The sequence below is a fragment of the Uloborus diversus genome, chromosome 8, assembly GCF_026930045.1.
Source record: "Uloborus diversus isolate 005 chromosome 8, Udiv.v.3.1, whole genome shotgun sequence".
NCBI lineage: Eukaryota > Metazoa > Arthropoda > Arachnida > Araneae > Uloboridae > Uloborus > Uloborus diversus.
Window position 1 is genome coordinate 138,648,900 of NC_072738.1, and position 23,067 is coordinate 138,671,966.

The following is a 23,067-nucleotide window of genomic DNA, read 5'->3' on the forward strand; positions in this document are numbered from 1 at the left end:
TTAAATATTCATATTGTGCTCTGTGAATGGCATCAGTGAATGGCATTTCATCATTTCTGATGTCATCAGCAGAAGCGTAAACAATGAAAGAACACCGATTAAAGTATTTTTTTAATATTAAACTTAGTCAAATTATTTTAAAAATGGTCAGATCCTATGTTTTTAAGCGTGCTCTTTCAGAAAAAAATACTTTTACAATTTCGGAAACGACCCCATTATCCATTCTACTAGGTATTCCAAAATGATATTTGCAACTGTGATCGCGTTTATTTCAGAATTGGACATTGGTAGGTAGGTGCAGTTTGGAAATTAATTATCACACTCCTCTGAAATTCTGTTTTTGGCATGTTAGATAAGTGACGAAAATAGCCATCCCCCAGCAGATTGCTAGCTTTCCTGCGTCCAGGATAGTAAACCTCACAAAGTGAGGATCTACAGATCTAATAACCCCTGCCTTAACGTTAAAATTCCGGGAAGTTTGTGTAAAAGTGAAGTAGATACGGGACCTCCGTAGCTCTGTGGAAAAAACTTCTCTTTTTATGTCGGAAGTCGTGAGTTCAATTCCCACCGGTGACCTGGGTATTATTTCATCTCTTTAGGCAGTAAATATTAATTATGCTGCCGTATTTTTAAATAAATAAATGAGTTTATCCTCTTGAGGCAGTGGCATGCAAACTTTCCTTGGGGTTCATTCACTGTGGACGCGTCAACAACAAAAGTGAATGTGTAGTGTGTTCTGCCTTCGTGATCCATGTGAGGGATCCATTCTTCTTCTCAGAGTCATCAAAACCTTCGACCGTTAATTAGGACGTGTTGCTGCTGCAACCCTTTTGTATTGTCACAGATCAAACGAGCTGATGTGTGCATCACATGACTTCCTTTTACGCCAATTTAATGATAATAGCGCCTTGGAGTAAGCAAGGAAACACTAAATATTTTCACCTCTAGTTTCTTGCGAACCGAGGCAAAAAAACGTTTTACACAGATTTATTTACCCATTATTGGCAATTTTAAAGTAATTCAGTGGTTAACTCTTTAAATATCACCAACATTGGCCAAATTAAAACCAGTCTTAAAAATTAAAAAAAAATAGAAAAGAAAATTCGCCAAATTTTTCGCCAAGTTGGCGACTAAACTTGACGGCTAAAAGCTTGGCGGTATATTGGCAAGTGTTTGACAAATTATAACACCACTTGAGTTAGCATTGAAATTAACAATGATTTCCCCCCAAAAAAGTGTAAAAGACCCCCTTAGGAACATCCAAATACAACCAAAAGGGAAGGCGCACAACTAGATCCCACTAGCAGTCTACGTAACTAATTTCCCCTTTCTAGGACATACCGTTTTTGAGTTATGCGAGATACATACGCACATACACACATACGCACATACATACGGACGTCATGGGAAAACTCGTTGTAATTAACTCGGGGATCGTCAAAATGGATATTTCGAGTGTCTGTACGTTATTAGGCACATATCCACGTGTGGTCGGGTGAAAAAAAAAACTCAACATTCATTCGGGGGTGAGCAAAATGGAAATTAAGGCCGATTTTTGAGTGAAAATTTTTTTGCGAATACAATACTTCTTTTTTTTGTAAAAGGAAGTAAAAACAGTAAACTGCCATCATTCCTCAGATGGTGTCCTTTCTCATAGGTCTTGATCGTTAAGCGCGCTTTGGGAGACATATTTTCACGTCTCTGGATTGGCAAAGGTAAAGCCATTTCCTGGCCTGCAAGCTGCAAGATCTCCAGATATAGTCCCCTCTAAGTTTTCTTTGGGTATTTTTGAGGTATACGGTGATGAGTCGTATAGTTTCAGAGCTCGTCCAGGAACGTGCAGAAACTGAGATTGTCTCACTGCAACAATGGGGTTGTTTCCTTCAGTCAATAGTACTACTTTTAGTCACTGAAATTGATAGAATAAAAAAAAAACATGGAGCTAGAAAAAACTTTTATTTTTCCCAACAGTTATTTTTATTTAGTTTTTTTAAATGTCCGATTTTGGAAATAAGGCGTGGTCTTTATGACGTCACGAGGGATTTACTTTGGCGCGCTAAATGTTTACACTTTGCTGTCAGTCGCGTTGCCAGGACATGATAGTTTGTGCTGTGCGCTAATGGCATCAGTGAATGGCATTTTATCACTAGTGATGTCATGTGCAGATGCGTACAAAAATAATTTTAATCTGCGCACCGATTTAAATATGTAATGGGGTCGTTCCCAAAATTTTTAAAGTATTTTTTTCTGATAGAGCATGCTTAAAAACATAGGATCTGACCATTTTTTAAATAATTTATTTAAGTTTAATATTTTTAAAAAATTACTCAAATCGTTGCGCTTTCATTGTTTGCACTTCTGTCGTGTGACATCACAAATGATGAAATGCCATTCAATGTTGCCATTCGCAGAACAAAATATTTAATTCGCATCTTTACTCACGTGTATTGGCGACGATAGGGTTGATAGCAAGCGTCGAGCGCAATTTTAATTCGCTGCTTGATTATCATAACGTGGAAACGTAGTAGAAAGATGAGCCGAATTGCATTATTTGTGACGTCATAAAGACCTCGCCTTGTTTGAAAAATCGGACATTTTAAAAAATTAATTGAAAAAAACTGTTGGGAAAATGAAAGTATTTTCTGGGTACATGTAACTTTTTTTTTGCTCATTCTATGTATTTCAATGACTAAAAGTAGTACTTTTGAGTGAAGGAAACCACCCCATCGTTAAAAAAATATTAAACTTTGTCAAACTTAAAAAAATTGTTAAACCCTATGCATGCTCATTCAGAAAAAATACTTTTAATATTTCGGAAACCCAATTGCACATACTGATGAGACTATTCAAGGCCGTACATGGGAGGAACTTAGATATCGGTCAGATATACACTGCGTATTGCAAGTCGCGCATACATTTAACTCTGTTAAATGGCTGCTAAAGTTTTTGATTTGTGTGCGTATTTTGCTCCCAAACGTGCCCCTTTCGTTCTATTCCATTTGTGAAACATGCCTGGTCAAATTTGTAAAAATTATTTTGAAACACCTTGTGGAGCAGTTTTTGTAAAACTCGAGACGAAATCATATTATTTTCCACACTCAATTGCTTTTCAAAATATTTCTTTTTTCTACTTTTTTGGCATCGAGTTTTGCGAGAACACTCCAAACGTTGACAACCTTTCGAGCCTAATAAATAACTCTAGATTTTAATAGAATATTCTCCTGGGTCTCCAATCACTGTTCGCTCAGTCCGATTCACTTCAGTCCGTGTGAGTCAGAGGCTTAATTTAAATAAAAAACGGTCATCTCTGCCCGCGTGGAACTAAGGTGATGATTTACTTGGAGTGAAGTGAATTGAACTGAGTGAAGACATGTTATGATAGCAGGCTTTTAAAAATATTTCTTTCTTTTTTTGGCATCAAATTTGATGAAGCCCTCCAAGTATCACCAATCTCGTCGACTTTTCGAATCTAATAAAAAAACTAGATTTTACTTAGGATATTGATATTCTCCTGAATCCCTAATTCCCTCAATCCGATTGTGTTCACTCGGCGTAAATCAAAGCCTCAGTTCACTTGGTAACAAAAACGGTCATTTCCGTTCACTTGTAAGATTTGAACTAACATACCGTCAACCTAAGGTCCTTCTTTGGCCCAAATTGAGAAAAAGATATAACGTTCTGTGTAAACTTTCAGGAGGCAACTTTTAAACATATTTTGATAGAATCCGTTACAGAGCAACCCCAAGCATTCAGTAATGTATACCAAGTAGTTTGATGGTTCTCCACAAGGAGCAAAACTTGTGGTTTTGTTTTCCTTGTACTAACATGTGTCTTTATAACCTCTCAGACTTTTACATGCAGAAGCAGTTCTATATCACTAAGAGTTTCGTTAAATACCTATTTAAGAACACTATTCAATACTTTATGTAGTAGTGTAGCACTCCGAATATAAAATAACAGTGTAAAAATAAAACATTTTATTCAAACATTCTAAATTGCTAAACACTGATAAAAGGTTAAAATTGAAACTTGTAAAATCTAAAAGCGAGTCACAGCTTCACAATTCCATCGCAGCTGATAACTATCACATCTCGGCAAGGTCTGTTGGAAATCGTTTTTCACTCGTGTTTAAACTTGGGTTTGCCTTATTTTAACCGTCGCCAACTGGCGGCCGAATGGTAGCAGTTCGCTGGACTGGGCTTCTTCTCGCTGCGTCCGGCGGTTGGTCGCTGCACACTCCCCCCACAGTTCCATCGAATATACCGTATCTAGACGGTTGCCGAACTGTTCTTCCAAAGCGTGTAGTCACAACATTAGACGCAGATTGTTCACCCCTATTCTTAACCACAGGTAAACAGTCTGTAGACATAAAAGCTGGTTTCAGCCTGTCGATAGATATCGTCTGTTTCCTTCCTTTAATTTCCAGATCAAAAGTTTTCTCTTTTTTTGATATCACTCTATACGGTCCATCGTATGGTGCCTGCAGGGGTTTTCTTACTCCGTCGTGGCGAACAAAGACGTGAGAACAGTCTTTTAGGTGTGGATGTACAAACACGGACTTATGTCCGTGGCAACTCGTTGGGATAGGTCGCATGTTGTCAAAATGTGTCTTGAGTTCCTCCACCAGCTCCTTTGGGGTACCTTCAATACCCGTCTTTACGAAGCTCTCCTGGCAGTCGGAGTGTCCTCCCATATACAAGCTCTGCTGTTGTTGCGCCCAAATCTTCCTTAAACGCAGCCCGGAATCCAAGAAGAACTGTGGGCAGTGCATTTGCCCACTCTTGAGTGTTATATGCCTTTAAAGAGGCCTTTAACGGTCTGTGAAATTCTTCCACTAAGCCATTTGCTTGTGGGTGGTATGGAGAGGATCGAATTCTCTTTAACACCCAGAAAGCAAGAGAGAGCGTGAAACAGTGCACTTTCAAACTGTCTACCCTGGTCGGTAGTTATACGAGCAGGGCATCCGAAACGAGCAATCCAGTTAACAAAAAAACACCTTGCTACCGTCTGTGCCGATATATCAGGCATCGGCACAGCCTCTGGCCAACGTGTGCACCTATCTATCATAGTTAAACAATAATAGTTTCCCTGCGACGGGGGTAGAGGACCTACGAGGTCGAGATGCACATGTTCAAATCTCTGTGACTGGTCCGAAAATTTCCCTATTGGTGCTTTTGTATGTCAAGATGTTATCTTTGATCTCTGGCAAGGAATGCAACATCTAGCCCATTTAACGCAATCTTTTCGAATAGAAGGCCATACAAATCTTGATCTTATTAATTGTGATGTACTGCGGATACCCAAATGTGATAAATTGTGCAGGGCGGAAAAAACTATCTCGCGAAACTCCTGGGGTACAAACGGCCGAGGCGTACCGGTTGCTATATCGCAAAAAATAGGTATTTCACATTCTGGTATGGTAATTTTGTCTAATTTTAATACTTCCGATTTTTCCATCAACAGTTTTAGCTCTGGATCGCTTTGTTGTGCTTGAGCGAGTTCTGTGTAATTAATGGGGTTCGGCATGACTATAGCGTCTATCCGAGAAAGTGCATCTGCAACAATATTATCAGGTCCCCTTATATGTCGTATATCTGTGGTGAATTGGGATATAAAATCTAACTGCCTCGCCTGTCTTGGGCTACATTTATCCGAACTTTGCTGGAAGGCAAACGTTAACGGCTTATGATCAGTAAACAAGGAAACCTTTCTCGCCTCGACCATATGCCGAAAATGTTTTATGTTGGCATAAGCTGCCAACAGTTCCCTATCATAAGCGCTATATTTTCTTTCTGCCGGTGACAGCTTCCTAGAGAAAAAAGCAAGCGGTTGTAAGTGCTTGTTTACTATTTGCGATAATGATCCCCCAATTGCGAAATCCGATGCGTCGACTTGTAATATCAACTCTGCATCCGGCTTTGGGTGTGCCAAAAGAACCGCATCTGCAATCAATTTTTTGCAATGTTGAAACTCTTCATTTGCTTTATCTGACCAATCGAGCTTAGTCTTATCGTTTTTCTTGGCCCCTCTTAAATACGCCGTTAAATACACCTGATGCCGGGCTATTTGTGGCAAGAATCTACGAAAAAAATTCAAGAATCCCAAAAATCTTTGCAGTTCCTTAACATTTCTTGGCTGTGGGTACTTTAAAATTGCCTCGACCTTATCCGGCAGGGGCCTTGTGCCACTACTCGTAATTAAGTGTCCTAAGAAAGAAATCTCTGCGACCCCGAATATACATTTTGACACATTTATAGTTAGCCCATAATCGTTTAGTCTTTCCAAAACCGCTCTTACATGAATTTTGTGTTTTTCCTCACTATTACTAAATATCAAAATGTCATCCAAATAAACATAACAAAAATCAAGGTCACCGAGAATACTGTTCATAAATCTCTGGAATGTTTGAGCAGCTCCACACAAACCAAAATTTAAAAAAGGAAACTCGAAAAGTCCGAACGGAGTGCAAATAGCAGTTTTTTGTATGTGCTCTGGGTGCACAGGTATATGAAAATAAGCTCGCACTATATCAAGCAGGGGCGGCTCGTCGCTATGGGCAGGGTGGGCCCGGCCCACCCAAAAAATTGTAATTGATAAAATACATTATTAACAAAAATATCGTTTTGTGTTTCAGTTAAAAAAAAGTAAAAAGTAAGGCGCACAACAGATTTCAAACATCTAGCCCGCCCCCCTCTCCGCATATCTCTAAACATAACCAGAAAGTTTTTAAATCCCATTAATTTTAGCGCTGTGCACAGTTTTGGGAGCTGCGGGCTTGCGTGAAGCTGCCCCCGAAACTAAGAGTCACGCCTCTGCCCTTAGCCAATCGCAATGACTGAATCAGAAAGCGAAAAACGGCGGGTGATAACACCCGAAGGAATTCATTGCAACTCAAGGGTGGGCAAAATTCGCCGAGCCCAAACGAAATCGTAGTTGTCTATAGCGGTTTGGAGGGAAGAGTGGAGGTCAGCGGAGAAGAGTCTAGAAACGTCGCTCACTAGAATAACATGTAAAAGGGCAGAGAATCGGCTGCCCATGCCCATGTGTCAGGGAAAACCTTTTATCATACCGTTCCGCTTCTGTTTTTTTCTTTTTTTTTTTTTTTTTTGTATTAATTTTTTCCTCTTCAACAGCTATTACTATATATATATATATATAAGGCATGGAGATTGCCGGTTTCATGAGATTCCGTACATTTGTTTTACAACGCATGCATAATTTTTTTAGTTATTTGTTTGTTTTTGGAGTTAGAGATGCTTATTCTCAAAATTTCTGTGTAAGGACTTTCTTTTCGAATAGTAGAGCAGCCCGGTGTCTGACGCACCGGCGAAAAAAAAAAAGGCTGATCCTCAGATTTTTTTGGTCGTCCACGCAAAAAATAAAAAAATAGGAGAAGAAAGGAAACTCCATATTACCTAATGATAATATTATCCAACACTTGATCTTTTACGTCAGTTTTAAGATTAATTTTCGTAATTTTCTATGATTTCTCAGTAGTTTTTTTAAAAATTGTGTCCATTTTTTTGACCATAGTTACTTCTTGTCTTAATATTTAAATACTTGTGTAGCAGTTATTTAATAGAGTTTTATTTATATATTTACTTATTCATTTATTATTATTATTACTTTGTAAAAAAGGAAGGGGGGAAAAATTTCAGGGGTTCGTAATTTTTTTTTTTTTTCATTAGTTTTTAATGGTTCGCGAACATTTTTTTTTTTACAAGTTAACAAGAAAACAGCACAAGTCCGCGTGAATTTTTTTGAAAAGCTTTTGCAGGCCCGCATGTCAAAAAAGGTCGAGAGACACTAGAAATTACATTACTCTTTTTCATCAGATCGCAGTTCTATTGGTACGTACCTTAGCTTTTTTTTCTATCATATAGGATAGGTATAGTTTTGACATTAATTGAAATATTTAAGATCCTTTCAAGCTAATGTGCCTATAACTAGTCGATTAAATATTTTGTTAAGGGTATATGTGTGACCGTAATTAATTTTTCAACCACTCTTACTCAAAATTATTATTTAATAATGATGATAAAACATAAGTTAAATTTGAAAGTCGATTAGTAAAAAATGCAGCAATAGAAATATTATGTTTATTTCTTTTATTTCATTTACTTATTTTTGTTGTTGTTCAGACGGACCTTTTAGATGCTATTTGTCAGTTATCCATGTTTTAATTTTAAAGTTGCTTGAATTGTTATGTCAAGATGCGTATACTGTAATTAAAGTATTTTTTTTTTTTTTAATATTGTTGAATACCTTTTTATGCCTGTCCTGAAAATAATTTAATTCACCAAGCAAAACCATTTTTCATGGGGGTGTTTTTAGTGGTAAGGGGTCTTTCTCTTTTTGAGAGTCTGGTTCCTTAATGTTTCACGGTATGCCACCCCTCTTGGAGGGAGGGGAATGGCACAGTTCATGAGATTAATATTTTTATTACAACATATTATTATTATTACTGCTGTTAATATTATTATCAATTCGATCGCTTAAGGGAAGCCGAGTGTTTCATTTAAAATATGCAGGGTGTTCCGTTTTAACCAATAAGACCTTCATTTTCGCAACTGTTTGTTCAAGGTGCATACTTCCAATTGCAGAAATGTTCAAAATCAGATGCTGAGTTAAGATACTAAAAGTTTAAAGCGAAAAAAAAAAAAAAGAGTCAAAAACTAAACATAACTTTTTATACTGACCCTAGGTCTCCTAACTTACATTTAGGGAAATAATCTCAATTGAAATATATTACTAACAGAAACAATTTGACATTTATGCGAGCAAAACTCAAGGAGATATTCGAGTTTAAAGTTTTAAGGGACCAGATAGGAATGAGATAGGAACTTATCGTCCTTTCAGAAGAATGATAGGTTGTCAAAGTTAAAAAACAAAGTATTTATGTTTTTTAATGCTATTCAAAAACAAATGCAAATTTTATGCTGTGATACGCGAAAACACTACAAAACATTAATCAATTTGAAAAACCAGATTTGCACACAAAAATTTTAAGCCTTTTTAAACTGCTATATTTTCCCTCAAAAGGTGTTATTGACAGTGAGTGTGAAGTGGTGTAAGTCACGAAACGCTGCGTTTCATATCTGGGTGAACATTGGTCGTACTAATGTCAAACTTTTTGTGTTGGAATTACATTTTAATGGTGATGACTTCCCTGAATATAAGTTGGAGAACCTAGGGCCCGTATAAAAAAATTGAATTTTGTATCATTTGACTCATTCTTATTTTTGCTTCAAACTTTCAATTCCTTAACCTTGCACCTGACTTTGAACATTTTTGCAATTATAAGTATGCATCTTGGACAAACAGTTGCAAAAAAGAAGGTCTTGTTGGTTAAAACGAAACACCCTGTATAATCTATGTACACACAAACCTGTTTTTGTGCGGTCTTTCTTTTTGTACAATTTTTTTGTGTGATTTCTTTTTCCTGCGATATATGAAAATTTCAATCAGATTGGGACTCAATTGACGAAATTATTTATGAAACAGACAAAATGTTTTTAAAAATGAACGAAGTTATCTTTAAAACGAACAATTTGTTTTTATGAGGTTCTTATCCACCGCACAAAAACAGGTTTGGGAGTATTAAATCAAGTGGTATAATTTTGTAGGGCTATCTGAAGTTTGTATTAACTGATTTAAGTATCATTTTATGTTCCTCAGCATTAGTTTACCAACCATTGTTTTCATCATTTTATCTGTGTAAACATATAATATAAGGGTCATTCTCCAGAAAACGTAACTTTTGAACGCAAATATTTTTCAATTTCGAAACCTTTTGTTTTCTTTTTTTTTCATTCTTACAAGAAAGTGTTACCTTCTAGAAATAACCAAAACAATGGCCCAGCTAAGTTCCAATTATTTTACTCATAAATAACAAAATTAAAAATCATAAATTTTCATATTATGACATATTATGTATATGTTCACGTTACACAAATTGTACTTAGTAGATTACTGGGAGTATACCCTCAGGAAAATTGATGGGAACATCACTGCTTTTAAATAAACAAGTTATTAAGCAACAAAAACAGTCACACAAGGTGTATGACACGCCACAAAGGTTGTGAACCAAAAATTTTCTAAAAAAAATAAATAAAAAAATTGTTGTCAGGTTTAAATAGATATATTTTTGATGACATTAAAAATCATCGTTAAATGAATTGTTCCCTAAAGTTTTTACTGTAAAAGCCGTGTGACAGAAACGTTACACTTTTTGAAGAATGACCCATAAACATAACTGCGGGCCCACCCACTAAATTAAGGCACGAGCCGCCACTGATATCAAGCTTTGAAAAAATAATACTACCGTAAAGTGCGTTAGAAAAGTCTTGTATGTGCGGTATGGGGTATCGATCTGGTATAGTTTGAGCATTTAACCTCCTATAGTCTCCAACTGGTCGAATACCCCCTAAAGCCTTCGAAACAACATGAAGGGGTGATGACCAAGGAGATTTTGATGGCCGGCAGATGCCTTGATTAACCATAAGCTGAAACTCCTTTTTCACTGACTCATGTAATTCTGGATTAAGTCTCCTAGGTTTGCTATGTATTGGCGGACCGGTAGTTTCAATATAATGTACCGTATCATGTTTAACCAACTTTGCCCCGGGGGCCAATTTCGTGAGTTCTGGAAATTCTGCAAGGATACGGTGATACATTGAATCGTTTGAAATAAGTTTTACTGAAAAATAGTTAGCTGATTTGTAAATTATACCTGCTTGAGTATAGTGACTGGTATTATCAATGAGTTTGCGTCGTTTGAGGTCTATTAAAAGATCAAAATGTCTCAAAAAATCGGCCCCTATAATAGGAACAGGAACGTTAGCAATTAAAAATTTCCAAGTGAAAACTCTCTTCAGCCCCAAATCCACGTTAATTGTTTTAGATCCGTAAGTGAATATTTTTGAATTATTAGCGGCCACTAGTTGGAGGGGATCAGGTTTGCGGATTTTCCAATTACTTGGAGGGGGCAAGCAGGATACATCGCTACCAGAATCAATAAGAAACCTATAATTGTACTTTCTATCATAGACATGCAAACGAGGCGACTGAGCGGCTGACGTCGAAATACTTCGATCGGCAGCCGCTACTGCAAGTTTCCCTGCCTGCAACCAGCATAAGAACAGGGGGGTTGGCATTTTCGTGCCCTATTTCCAAATCGCGCGTGGTAAAAACAATAATTCTCATCTCTGTTATAATTCTCCCGTGACAGAACACGCCGCTTGTAAGGAACTCCTTCAGCGGAAGGGTCTCGTTTCCCCCCATTAGTCAGTCCTTCCATCTGTTTTCTCAAAGCCGTGACCTCATTTCGTAGCTTACAAAAATCCTCCTCCGCGGTGACACTCTGTACCACACAAGTGGCTGCAGTCGATTGCCCGACGCCAAAAATACCACTGTCCGATGAGGCAGCACGCACCTCTGCAATCCTATCTGCCCTTTCAACCAACTTGTCCAACGTCTCTGAGCTAATTGCTAAAATAGCATGCATTTCCGACGGTAGTTTTTGAAGCCACAAGTTTTTTATAAAATTATCGGTAACATCTGCACCCCCCAATTCTCGCATCTTTCGCAGCAAATAAGATGGTTTGTTATCTCCTAATTGCAGGCCTGAGACCAATTGACGAGTCTGTTCCCCCTCGGACTCTGAATATTCCGCTATTAACCGAGATTTTAATGCACCGTATTTATCTGCTGCCGGCGGTGCGAACAAAATATCTGATACGACTGATAAAGTTTCTGGATCAATAGCCGCAACAATGTAGTTATATTTAGTTGTGTCATTCGTGATTTTCGCGAGTTCAAAATTACTTTCGGCCTGAATAAACCACAACTTAATTCCAGTTTTCCATATTGGTGGAATCTTCACTGCTAAATGTGATATTTGCGTCGTCACGCCGACACTATTGTTGTCTTCAACACTCATGTTAACCAATTTGTGCGACCGAACTCTATCTTAACTAAATACAATTGAAAAAGGTTTTGGGGCCTGAGGAATATCCTACAACAACACAAACAAACAGCACCAGAACTTAAAACAACATTTGCTAAACTCCTGCATTTCCTCTAATTGTACCAAACAGGTTGACCAATCACAGAGAATCGAACAAAAAAGAATCTCAACCGCATACGTACCTCTTTAAGAAAAACTCCAAATTTATATCATATTTCTCAATTAGCTTCTGTCCGGGTCACCAGTTTGTAGCACTCCGAATATAAAATAACAGTGTACAAATAAAACATTTTATTCAAACATTCTAAATTGCTAAACACTGATAAAAGGTTAAAATTGAAACTTGTAAAATCTAAAAGCGAGTCACAGCTTCACAATTCCATCGCAGCTGATAACTATCACATCTCGGCAAGGTCTGTTGGAAATCGTTTTTCACTCGTGTTTAAACTTGGGTTTGCCTTATTTTCCCCGTCGCCAACTGGCGGCCGAATGGTAGCAGTTCGCTGGACTGGGCTTCTTCTCGCTGCGTCCGGCGGTTGGTCGCTGCAGTAGTATAGCTGTACTTCTCATTTCTATTACAGTTTTTATTTAAAAATTTCACAATGACAACATATCTCCCAATCTAAAAATAGGGTTGTTCCCAAAATTTTAAAAGAATTTTTTTCTGAAAGAGCATGCTTCGAAACATAAGATCTGACCCTTTTTTTTTTAAATAATTTATTTAAGTTTACTATTTTTAAAAAAATACTTAAATCGTTGCGCTTTCATTGTTTACGCTTCTGTCGTGTGACATCACAATTGATGAAATGCCTTTCAATGTTGCCATTCACAGAACAAAATATTTAATTCGCATCTTTACTCACGTGTATTGGCAACGATATAGTTGATAGCAAGCGTAGAGCGCAATTTTAATTCGCTGCTTGATTATCATAACGTGGAAACGTAGTAGAAAGATGCGGCAAAGTGCATCATTTGTGACGTCATAAAGACCACGCCTTGTTTGAAAAATCGGACATTTAAAAAAATTAAAAAAAAAAAAACTGTTTGGAAAATGAAAGTATTTTCTGGGTCCATGTATTTTATTTTTTTGCTCATTCTATCCATTTCAATGACTAAAAGTAGTACTTTTGACTGAAGGAAACCACCCCATTGCGACCTACTTTGACGCAGAATAAAACTTGGAAAAATTCGTCCGAGAGATTTGAAAAGAAAAATAAAAGCTAAAAGTAAAACTCTAAATAGGAAAACCAAAATAAAATCCCTGGAATTCTCTGCAACGGATGAAAAGAGCGATTGCAGACTCAAATCATCAGGGCTCAGTTACATGGCTTTTATTATGGAAGATGAAGAGGAGCTAAAAGTTGTAGGAGATTTAGAAAAAGTTGACCCAACTGCATCTACTTCTTACAAATTTTGTAAAATGTGTTGGAAAGTTTACGGAATTTTGTTATTGTAGAATGGAATGAGCTCAGGTTTCCAGGAATAGCTGTTCATGCAATAGAAGAAGGAGTTGATGTTATAAGAGCATGGAACGCACCAACAAGTTATTGAAAGTGACCGATAATTTAGGAGCCTTAGTTTTACGAATTATGGTATCTCACTGAAATTATTCAACCTCCAAAACTAATGAAAAGACGACTGTTTTCCGTCGGTAATGTTTGAGTCAATAACTAGGTATAGACACACATATTTAAAAATTTAATTTTCCTTAAAACAAATACGTGTGGCTCACACTTCTTGCAAAAAAAATTTATTTTGCTTTCAAATAAATAGTCTTTCCTATGAAGACACGTGTTTCTCTGGCTCTAGTTAGTTCTACAATGATTTTAAATAGGGAAACCCCCATTTTTTGGGCCAAAGTAACCCAAATATAAGGGTAACATGGGTCCAAATAAAAAACAGTTAAAATGGGTAATAATACTTTGAAACAAAGTGATCAGTATTCAACAATTAAATTTAAAAAATTCTAGATGCGTGAGAAAGGCTTCCACTTCTCGGAAATATGAATAGTTACAAAATTATTGAGAAAAGATGAGAAAAGTTCCAAAATATGGGCCAAAGTAGCCGCGTTTACTGTCCAACCACGGATTGCATGGAATTTTCAAACGTCCAAATAAGACGAATCTATGTGAATAAGGGAGAAAAGTAAAAATTTGATGAGCGTATTCCGCTCATTTGAATGAGACTGCTTTCGCAAAAGCTGGCATCGGTAAAAAATAATAGATTCGTCCATTTCTGGCTGTAAAACGAATGTTTGTCTTTCCATACAATCCGTGGTAAGACAGTACGATACTGATTCATTTGGAGTGAAGTGAATCTAGCTTTGTCAAGGGATGGTGCCAGGTATATTTGAGCATGACACGACGATAGATTCAATGCTTTTGTTTCGTTTCCTTGCAGGAAATTTTAGGTGTTAGAGAGTATATCAGTTCACTGAATGGAAGCGTTGCCAAGATGATGAGTCTCTGCATCGTGAATTTTACCGAATTGACAGTATTAGGTAAGCCTTTTCACTTACTTCATTCGGAAAATTTTCGAACATCTTGAAAGTTAATTACTAGAGAGAAAACGAGCTGATGTGTGCATCACATGACTTCCTTTTACTCCAATTTAATGTCATTTCCCCATTATTGGCAATTTTAATGTGATTCAATTGTTTTCTCTCCAAATATCACCAACAGTGGCCAAATTGAAACCAAATTTAAAAAAAACACCAAATTTGCCGCCAAGTTGGCGACAAAACTTGGCGACGAAAATACTGGCGATATATTGCCAAGTGTCCGACAAATTATAACAACATGAGTTTACATCGAAATTAACAATGATTTCTCCCCAAAAAGGGGCAAAAGACCCCTTCCGAATGCAACCAAAAGGGAAGGTGCACAACTAGACCCCACTAGGAGTCTATATGTACCAAATTTCAACTTTCTAGGACATACCGTTCTTGAGTTATGCGACATACATTAGCACATACGTACATACGTACGTCACGAGAAAAGTCGTTGTAATTAACTCGTGGAATGTCAAAATGGATATTTCAGGTGTTTATACGTTCTTTGGCACTTATCTGCGTGTGGTTTCTAGAAAATTCATAGTAATTAACTCGGGTGTCGTCAAAATGGATATTTCGGGTGTCTGTACGTTCCTACGCATATATCCACGTGTGGTCGGGTCGAAAAAAAAAATTCAGCATTCATTCGGGGGTGAGAAAAATGGAAATTAAGGCCGATTTTTGAGTGAAATTTTTTTTGTGAATACAATACTTCCTTTTTTGTAAAAGGAAGTAAAAAACCATAACTAATCCCTAAATTAAGTGTCTTTTACGACATAAATACGGCAATGTTCCGTTATAAATACTATTATCGCCTCCACCCCCTAAAGCGTGCCATCATTTATGGACAGCCCCTTAGAAGTCACTAAATCTAAAATTGCACATCCTAGTGCTCAATATCTATGGGGAACAGGACAAATAAACTTAAGCAATGTTTTCATTCTTGAGAATTCGGGAGAAGTGGAAACGCAAAGGTTAAAGAACAAAACTGAATATTTGTTCTGTGATAAGAATTGAAATTAGGAAATTTTCGAATGAAACGTGGCGGAATTTTTTCTAGAAAGTTTATGGGTGACTCAAAGTACTTGTTGAAATTTACGAGAAATTTTAGTTTGAAGTTCGAAAATTTTTTGAACAGTGTCATTCTAATTCACAACTGCAATTAGTTTTAAAAGTCCGTGAGATTTGTTGGACATTAAAACTTTCTACGAGTTGTTCGGTTTCTTTTGATGTTATATGAATTGCTGTTCATATTTTCTGAATTGAGTCCGTTCCATATTTCTTATAGAACAAAGTAAATGCACAACATAAGGCCACTCTAAGGTTCATGGCCTAGTATCTCGCTCAGTTATGATTCAATCGGCTCCAAATTTTGCACATTCAGCACATGATTCATAAAAATTAGAAAAATATTCGCAATGTGAAAATTTAGGTTTCATCAGTCCAGCAGTTTTAACAAATAAAGGTGATTTGGCCTTATTTCGGGACATGAGTCCCCAATAAAGTCAAATCTAAGTACTATAAAAAAAAATAAAATTCTTCGTTGTCAATATAAAAACATATTAAATGCATTTTTAAGAAATATCCATGAAAGCATATAATGCATTGAGTAGCTGAAACGTGTTTCTAGCAAAAGAAAGCGATGAACACTCATTAAATAAATATACACTTAAAAAGTGAGCGTAAAAGTGAATGTAAAATATCAAGGAATTTCCTTGTGAACATCATGCAGCCACACCACTTTGCACGGGCCTCTCCTATTGGACATACCATCGTTAACACAAGTATGAAATATTTAGCCTATATGAGGAAATGTCTTCTTTAGTTAAAATTAACCATGGTTGTCTATCAGCTTTTTATGTTCCGAAAAGGCTGGGAAATACTTCATGAATTTCTGAGTCATCATCCAAATAACGAAAAACCCTTTTTCTTGTCTGGGAATGTGTCGAGTTTCATAAAATAGTTACTGAGAACCAGAGAGATTTCTTTTTATTGAACATTTATTTCCGACTTGCATAAATTAAATTCACCCATTTTCTATCATTCTGCTCAAAAAATTTGGGGGTGCGACCGCCCCCTCTTGACCCCCTATTTGCCGCCCCTGGTGGGAGGTCATAACCTCAATGACTCCCCCCCCCCCTCCATTAAGCAAATATATTATATATATGAAACACACCGCCAGCATTCATGTATTTCTGCATTTTCATATATTTCTGCCATAGCTCTGGCTATAGGGCGGTAACTTACTGAACTAGTATGTTGTGGCCATCACGAAACTTTCTTCTATACTTTTCTTTTTTCTTTTTCTGATCCCTCCCCATGCTTGACAATATGCAATATTCCCAACAAAAACAAAATTACAAATGCAAAAACTAGACGACCATCCCAATGTCTGAATTATTGCAAAAACAAAGCAAAGAGCGAAAATTGAAAGTTATTTTAAAAGCCTTGCTTGAATTAATTACAAATATTTTATTTGTTAACAAACATAAGATGGCAACAGTTAAAAATTTTAAATCATTGAGATAATATTTCCTATCATTTCCATACAATTAAAATCACGAGAAATACGCAGACGACAATCTATTACGATTTATCTTTCTTATTGTTGCATTAATAAAGCTATTTTTATTCGCAAAAAAAAAAAAAAAAAAATCAACACCTCTTGGAGCGATTGGCGTCAAAATTGAACCAAAGCCTGTTTACATATGGATTAACATATATTCCAAATTTCAACCAGAACGTAGTATTACTTCTTGAGATAGGGCACTCACAATGGAAAAAAAGAACGGGCGATTGCGCTACTCCCTTTCTAGCTGTTGACACCAAAATAAAATCAGCTCTTATACCCACTAAGGGCTGCTTGCCGATAAATTTTCCTTTCATTCCGTTCATTATTTCTTGAGATATATACAGCAGTCACAATTGACGACAAAAAAACGTTCTATAGCTCAACCCCCGTTTGAGTTATTGACACCAAAATTGAATCAGCACCTGTTCCTGTTGATGGCAACATATGGACCAAATTTTGTTTGATTCCGCCAGTTACTTCCTGAGGAATAGCAAGCACGCGTAACTCAAAAAACGTCCCATTGCTCCACCCCCCTTGGAGGAATTCGCGCCAAAAAGCAATGGGCACAAGTTCACATAGGGGCACATATGTGTACCAAATTTCGTTCGATTTCATGCGGTAGTTTTTGTTGTAGAGCGGCCACAAAAAACTGGTCACACACAGACGTGACACACACACATACACACACACACATACACACACACACATACACACACACATACACACACAGACAGACAGGCATTTTCCAAAAAATAGTCGAAATGGACTCAGCACACCTCAAAACGTTCGAATCCGTCAAAATTCGAAATTCGAAAATTTGCACGAATCCAATACTTTCTTCTATATATTAGATATAGCGGAAAGTAATAAAAAAAATTATATGCTTCACTTTCTCGCTCGGCCACTTTAAAAACTCATGCCGGACCTAACGTTCATTTCTGACTGCGGGGCTGCATGCCTAGTGTACTGATGCTGAACAAATATCAACTCCAATACATGCATGATGAAACATTGACATGGTTTGAAAACAATAACTTTGGTGTTGCATCACTGATGGAATAGTGCCTTAACATGTATCTCATCGGTGACAGTAATAGCAAGTCTCAAAAACTAGAAAAAAACGCAATTTAATGCTCTTTTTTGCCAAAATACTAGAACAAAGTTAGTCAACGTTACTGGTGCGTAACGATATCTGAACGATATAATCAATGACTGCACATCATTGAAATTTCTCAGTTTAGAAGAAAAATTTTAACTACACACTACTCATTTGGAATTCGCAACTCCAACGAACTATAGGGGGCACTGAAGTCACTATCTAATGGCGGACTTAAAAACTAAAACAAACGCACATGGTAACGAAGAAAATGCTAAAAGTGTCGTGATTTTTGTTCGTACGTATGATTTTTTCGCTTTATTCTTTTTAAATTAATTTTCAAAGTCTTGTGGATATTCTGGCCCACGTAGAAAGAAATGAGAATTCAAGAAGCATTACTAAACGTCAAAGATTAATGCAAACTACGTAATTCGTAGTTCTAAGCAGCTATTTCCACGATGTTGAATTCGATATTTATCAATTCTTGATAAAACTAAATAATAATTGTGGTCTGACAAGAATAACAATTAATGCTAGAAAATTCAATATGACATTACGAATTGTTATCGAAAGAAGATGATACTTTTTTGCCTTGCTTGGCTAGCGCTTATTGTTTTCCATTTGTAGCTGAGTTATTTCTCTCGAATTCCCGAATCGGTTAATTTAAAAATTTTCTGTTTCGATTTTTCTAATTTCAGAGTTACGATTTAATTGTGTCATGTTATGCAAATCATCAACAAAATTCTCACGGATATATGGTGGTAGTTTTCTTTTCAGTTGATTGACCATTATTTCTTTTCACTTATCGAATTCTGTAATCTTACTACCATTTTATTCCACTCATGATAAAAATTAAAAATGGTTTAACTAAAAACGCGAAATCTCGCCAAGGCTACTTTGCTCGCACTATACTAAACTATAACCCTAAACAAATTTGGCGAAACCTTTCAGCTGAGAATAAAAGGAATAAAGTAAATTCTTTCTCGGTTATTCATTTTGTTCTACGATAATATATTCAAGAAAATATTTTGCATACTGTCCATTCCAACTAAATGTTGCTGTAAAATATGGTAAGTTTAATTAATTTAAGATTAAAAGAACCCCCATATTCTTACAAATTCATACAAAACAATAAAAAATTTTTACCTTGTATAACGTTATCCAAGTTTGTTAATCCAGAATTTTCGCTTTCACCAATTATTAAGGAAATAATGAAAACTAACATTATTTTGAGAAGCTCGAGAATACTACTAAGGGACGAATTAATTTCTGTAGCTGAAAGCAAACTAAGACACATCGATTGCGTTAATAAATACTCAGAACAAACTGCCTGTGTTTACGTCAACAGACACACGTGGAACGCAACGTGGCAATGTTTTAGTTTCATTTGCAGTTCTGTAAATCACCGCAAGGTAGCGTATTCGAGCGCTGGAGTTCCGAATAGAAAAATGAACCAGAATTTCTCCGATTTTTTTTTTTTTTTTTTAATTATTATTGAGCTGTCGCGGACGAGATTTACATAAGAAACGAAAATTACGTCTTTTTATTATTTGACCTGCTTCTAGGTACAGCGTTGCTGTTTTTCAACAAGGATCCTCGAAAAGAAGTTCTCAGTTACAGAGTGATTTTTCCTCTTCTTTGGTTCATAGCACTAATGGTACCACTGATACAGGTAAGAAATTCTTATACATTCGGCCTATTTTAGGGTTCTGGCAGTGCATGAAATCTGAAAACTATTAGCATCTGTATATAAAATTGTTCACCACACTCTCCGAATTTTTTTTTTGTTATTATGGGGTTCCGGGACACATTAAAAAAAAAAGGAAACATGTTAGAGTTTTGAAATTTTTTATGAAAAAAATATTTATTTCTTTTTTTCAATTTAATTTTTATTAAATGGGGTTTTTGAAAATCGCTAAAATTCAAAATATTCTTGTTCTAGTATATTCTACTATATTCTAGTTTTCAAATTTTTTTCAAAAAATTATGCACAAATATGTAAGCTTTAATTTTTATTCGGCGATTTAAAAAATATTAATTCAATAAAAAAAAGCAAATATTTGAAGAAAAATTTTGAAAAATTCGGAGATACTTTTCTTTTTTAATCATATTAAAAAAAAAAATTAAATTTGTCGAAAAAATTAAAGTAAACTGCTTGAAAAAGATATGCTTTAAATTTCATTACTTTAACTTTATCAGTTCTTGACTTATAAGAGTTTGAATGGAAAAAGATGGGAAAAATTGCATCATGGAGAAAAACGGGTTTAAAGTTTTAAAGTTAGATATAGTGTTAGTCAAATGCATGCAACAAAAAAAATTATATCTTTCGCTCTTATTAAGATAAAAACAAGATTCAAACGTCCTTTTAAGCAGAAAAAAACGGAGAAATTCTTTAAATGATTTTAAAAAATTGCAAAATTTGACGATTTTTGTGTCCCGGACCCCCTAACTTAAAGTGTGAAAATTTTATAGTTACAATGAGCTACTGATGAGTGATAATAATGAATACATATTGCATGAGATGTTGGAAGGGGGGGGGGATGAAAATACAAAATACTTTTAGAAAGTATGTTTGACATTCAAACGCATTCTCTAAATAAATAAAAATACCATTTAGTTATTTTCACAATATCTATGTAGTTTTATGATTTTGTTTTTACGAAAATTGCGCACAAGAACATAAGAATTTTGAACTTATTACGACAGAAAGAAGACATTTATTTGTTTCAAGTGTAACAAAGCTACTTTTTTTGCAAAATAATTTACAAATAATTAGAGAGAAATAAATTGACCTTGGAAAAGAAACTTCACAAAAGGGTCAATAAAGTTCTAGTCTGTAAGTGCTTAAGTAATACAAAAACGGTTTACAACACCACTTTAAACCATCTACAATAACAATAGTTACACAAAATTATTTACAAATTTGGACAAAATCATAGTATACTGTATTAATATTAACAATTTGAAGACTTTTAGAATGCTTCACAAGCAAACGCAAGTTAATCACAAATCAGTTCCTACCTGATCACATTTTTCTCTGGCAGATTGCTTTTATTTTTGACGCCAAACAGCTTCTTAGATTCTAGGAAAAAAAAGCAGTTGAAGCTAGAAAAGTTCTAGAATCTCTCTCGTTATTTTGTAACACATTAAGGTTTCATCGTAGGTGATCAATTATTTTGACATGCATCTTGCATGTAAATTGCCAACAAAAAGGACATGAATTCCGTAGAACCTGTTTCTCTGCCGGTGCAGTATTAGCACAGAGAAAACAACTTACCCTCATTTCAGTGCATATGTATATTATGCGTCAATGTGTGGGGTCGTTAAAAAAAATTTTAAAAGTATTTTTTTTTTGGAAGAGCATGCTTAAAAACATAGAATCTGACCATTTTTTAAATAACTTCTTTAAGTTTAATATTTTTAAAAAATTACTTAAATCGGTGCTCTTTCATCGTTTAACGCTTCTGCCGATGACATCACAAATGATGAAATGCCATTTTCACGGTCCAAAATATTTAATTCGCATCTTTACTCACGTGTATTGGCAACGATATGGTTGATAGCAAGCGTAGAGCGCAATTTTTATTCGCTGCTTGATTATTGTAACGTGGAAACGTAGTAAAAAGATGCGGCAAAGTACATCATTTGCGACGTCATAAAGACCACGCCTTGTTTGAGAAATCGGACATTTAAAAAAAAAAAACTGTTGGGAAAATGAATGTATTTTCAGGGTCAATGTTTTTTTTTTTTTTTTTGCTCATTCTATCTATTCATTTCAATGACTAAAAGTACTTTTGACTGAAGGAAATCACCCCATCCCATTGCGCTAAGTACAATACGCGACGCGAAATTGGGGTCTTCAATCAAAAGTGCTACTTTTAGTCACTGAAATTTGTAGAATGAGCAAAAAAAAAAAAAAACATGGAGTCAGATTTTTTTTTTCCAACAGTTATTTTTTATTTATTTATTGGGGTGAAAACTTCTTTAGGCGCGTTGAACACTTTTGAGGTGGGAAAAAATCATCCATTTCACGACACCCGAAAAGCCGTCACCTCACCAACACCGGAATACAGCGCATGCATGGGTTCTCTGCTCCTTTACCGGCAGCGCATCAGTCTCAAGAATCGAAAAAGCTACTCATCGGGAGTTCGGTCCACACCCTCAAAAAAATTTCTGAAAAGCAAACTTCTTTTGGCCCTGGGTATTTTTTGAGATGAGAAAAGAATTTTTCTGATATCAGTGAGACATTGTGTTTGCCGCTGCCACTCTGAAAATGGGCAGCTAATAATTGTAATGGTTGCGGTTTATATTTCACCGGATAAGTCTTCAAGTGCAATACGAGAATTTCTGTATGAAAATTTATTTATTTATTCTAAAGACTCTTTTGTATTACTTCAAGATAAATTTGGGAAGAGCTTTGATGATTTGCTAATGATTTTGAGTGGGGATTTCAACTTTGCATATGTTAAAAATATACCATTGACTGAATTTTTAAATGGAGAATTTAATTTAACCTTGTTCAATGTTTCAATCTTAGCACTACGAGATATAAAAGTGCAGTTGATGCAGTCTTTAAACGATATTTAAACAGATTCGAATCAAAGTTTTTTGGTTACAATAAATTATTAGTATCAGTTTGGAATTTAATAATGATGATGATGATGATGATCATCACTTAAAAAAATCATAATATTGAATATGAATAATATATGTAAATTTGAAAAAACAAAAAAAAATTGAATTTTTGTTAAAATCATATTTTTTAAATTTAAGTCTGATTTTTTTTTTTGAAATGAACCCCGAATTATCTGGAATGCTTCAAAATTCGAATTTTCCGGCATGCTGGTCAATCTCACGGCATATCGGCTTTTCCACCAAGT

The 23,067-nt window shown here is 35.6% G+C and overlaps 1 protein-coding gene across 1 annotated transcript in view; it reads left to right on the plus strand.

Moving 5' to 3' along the window:
• LOC129227779 (uncharacterized) overlaps positions 1 to 23,067 on the plus strand; it is a 67,482-nt gene that overhangs the window by 37,348 nt on the left and 7,067 nt on the right. The window contains exons 9-10 of the mRNA XM_054862387.1: positions 14,369 to 14,468; positions 19,753 to 19,859. Of these exons, the coding sequence (XP_054718362.1) occupies positions 14,369 to 14,468; positions 19,753 to 19,859 (207 nt within the window). The remainder of the gene's footprint in view (positions 1 to 14,368; positions 14,469 to 19,752; positions 19,860 to 23,067) is intronic.